Below are 2,013 nucleotides of genomic sequence, written 5' to 3'. Positions count from 1 at the left end.
AAGAGCTGTGAGCGCAATTCCATATGCTGCTTCTGCAGCTTGACTCCCAAGCACTTGAGTGCGTAGATTTGCCAACAGATAGCAGCATTCCGCTGCAAACGCTTTGTATACAAAAACGTCTTCCACGGGATCTTGAAAGTGCCTTTCGTACACGGAGAGAGCATCTTCAAACACACCAATAACCGCCTCACCGTCGATGGAGTTTGCTGCCAGCATCAGCATCCCTTGCTGTCGTCTTATATCAGCATAAAGAAGACTAGTCTTACCAAAGCAATCGCGCACGAGTGTCACGCAACTCTGTAGAGTTTCTACGGCTTGCCCCGGATCACTCAGATCGCCGAGAATTTCGGTCATTGTCATATATGTGTCACAAAGCAGAGGATGAACTGGTCCGAGATGCCACTGAATAGGCTCTAAAGCCTTAGTAAAGCACTCCTGGGCACCAGCCAAGTCACTTGACGCATGTTTCAGCTTCATAAGAATTGTGTACGCTCGTGTCAGGTCCGCGTGATTACTCGGAGATTCCTCAATCGCTAACGTTGCTAGCTTTTTCGCTTGGTCGGGCAAGTTCATCGCCAGCGATATGTTGGCAGCGCACGTTAACAAGTGACACAGCGACAAGTTGCGTTCATCACTTGGAGCTGTTTCCAAAATGTAGATATGGAACATGATGCTTGAAAGTGCGCTACTGAGTTCTCCCGCTGCCAGGAAGGCGTCGGCACTTTCCAGCACTCTTTCGCACGCTGCTGTTGTTCGAGCAAGCAGCGTGGTGCGAGGACTGATGCATTGTATGTTCTGGAGGGCAATCGGCTCTGCGCCTTTAAAGTTGTAGTTCATGTGGTCGCTGAAGTAAGCGCCCGTCTGGGCTTGAAGTGCATGAAACAACTGTGGCATGTGAAGCAAGTCTTCGCTGATGATGGTATCCAAGTTCAGTGCTTTTTGTGAAATGCCGAATTTGGCATAGACTTGCGGTAGAATCCTCCGTTCCCAAAACGTTTTCGAGTCACGAGATGAGGTACCAAAAACAAGATTGACAAACTCCAACGTGACATGAGAGGCCTGCTCTTGCAGAGCCATCTTCGCAAGTGCTCGGGCTGTCGCAGGATCAATGCTGCGGTTGTCATCTCCATCGTTGGCGTCGCCGTTTTCGCTGTTTCCTGTAGCTTTAGCCTGCCTTAAGATTGATGTTGTAACTTCAGGAAGAATCAGTCGCAGTGATGCTCTGAACTCAATCTTGCAAGCTCGTGCTACCATCTCGGCGAGCAAAGCACGACGAATGTGCTTCAGTGATGCCAGCTCGTAGCAAGAAGCTAAGTAGCGCACATTAATACCTTCTCCGTGCAGCGCTCGCGTTAGTGACCTACTATCGATCACTTGTGTCGTTCCGCTTTCCAGATCTGCAACAAATTCCGGGATGATGACGGTGTGCAAGCACTCTTGCGCACTTATGGCGGATTGCTGAAGTAGCTGTGCCTCGAGTTGAGATCTGGTTGAAGCACGGTGCTCTACAGAAAGTACTTGCTCGATAGAAATGTGGGTATTGGAGTGAAGCGGTAAGTTGTTCCCATGCATTCGAACGAATTCGGGGCGCATCTTGTACATCAAAGCTTCGCGAGCAATTGAATCAGGGTCATCGCTTGATACATCGGCAGGGATAAGATCAGCCAGATTCTGCAACTTAAAAACTGATGCACCATCTCGTATCGCGACAGTAAACCCAGCGCTGACAGGAAAGAAGGCAGGGACCGTGCTAATTGTTGTGGCAGCATGTTTGTTCCTCATCTCGAGTGTGTAAGCTGTCTGTGAGAAGTCCGAGATTGTCAAACACAGGTTTGAGCTGGTCTTGGAGCCGCTTGACGCGGATTTTTCTTGGCTTGACTTCCCAAATCCCGACGCGTGCTCTTTAGTGCCGAATCGGTAGATGCGATAACGAAGGCTCGGAACCCCAGGATGATCCACTATACACTGAAGGGGAACCTGTAGCGCAATATTATGGGAAGCTGGCTTGTGGAT

At 49.6% G+C, this 2,013-nt stretch overlaps 1 protein-coding gene across 1 annotated transcript; it reads right to left on the bottom strand.

The window, feature by feature from the left end:
• Positions 1-356: 356 nt before the first annotated feature.
• PITG_22528 (uncharacterized protein) lies at positions 357-1,593 on the bottom strand (the record flags this gene model as incomplete). The annotated part of the gene is made up of 2 exons (XM_002909719.1): positions 357-402; positions 491-1,593. 2 exons carry the CDS (start codon positions 1,591-1,593, stop codon positions 357-359), a joined length of 1,149 nt encoding a protein of 382 aa, XP_002909765.1.
• Between the last annotated feature and the right edge of the window lie 420 nt (positions 1,594-2,013).

This window comes from Phytophthora infestans, genomic scaffold (assembly GCF_000142945.1).
Source record: "Phytophthora infestans T30-4 supercont1.3816 genomic scaffold, whole genome shotgun sequence".
NCBI classification, from domain to species: Eukaryota; Oomycota; class Peronosporomycetes; order Peronosporales; family Peronosporaceae; genus Phytophthora; species Phytophthora infestans.
Note: the sequence above shows the minus strand (reverse complement) of the source record. Positions and strands in the feature narration are given on the sequence as shown.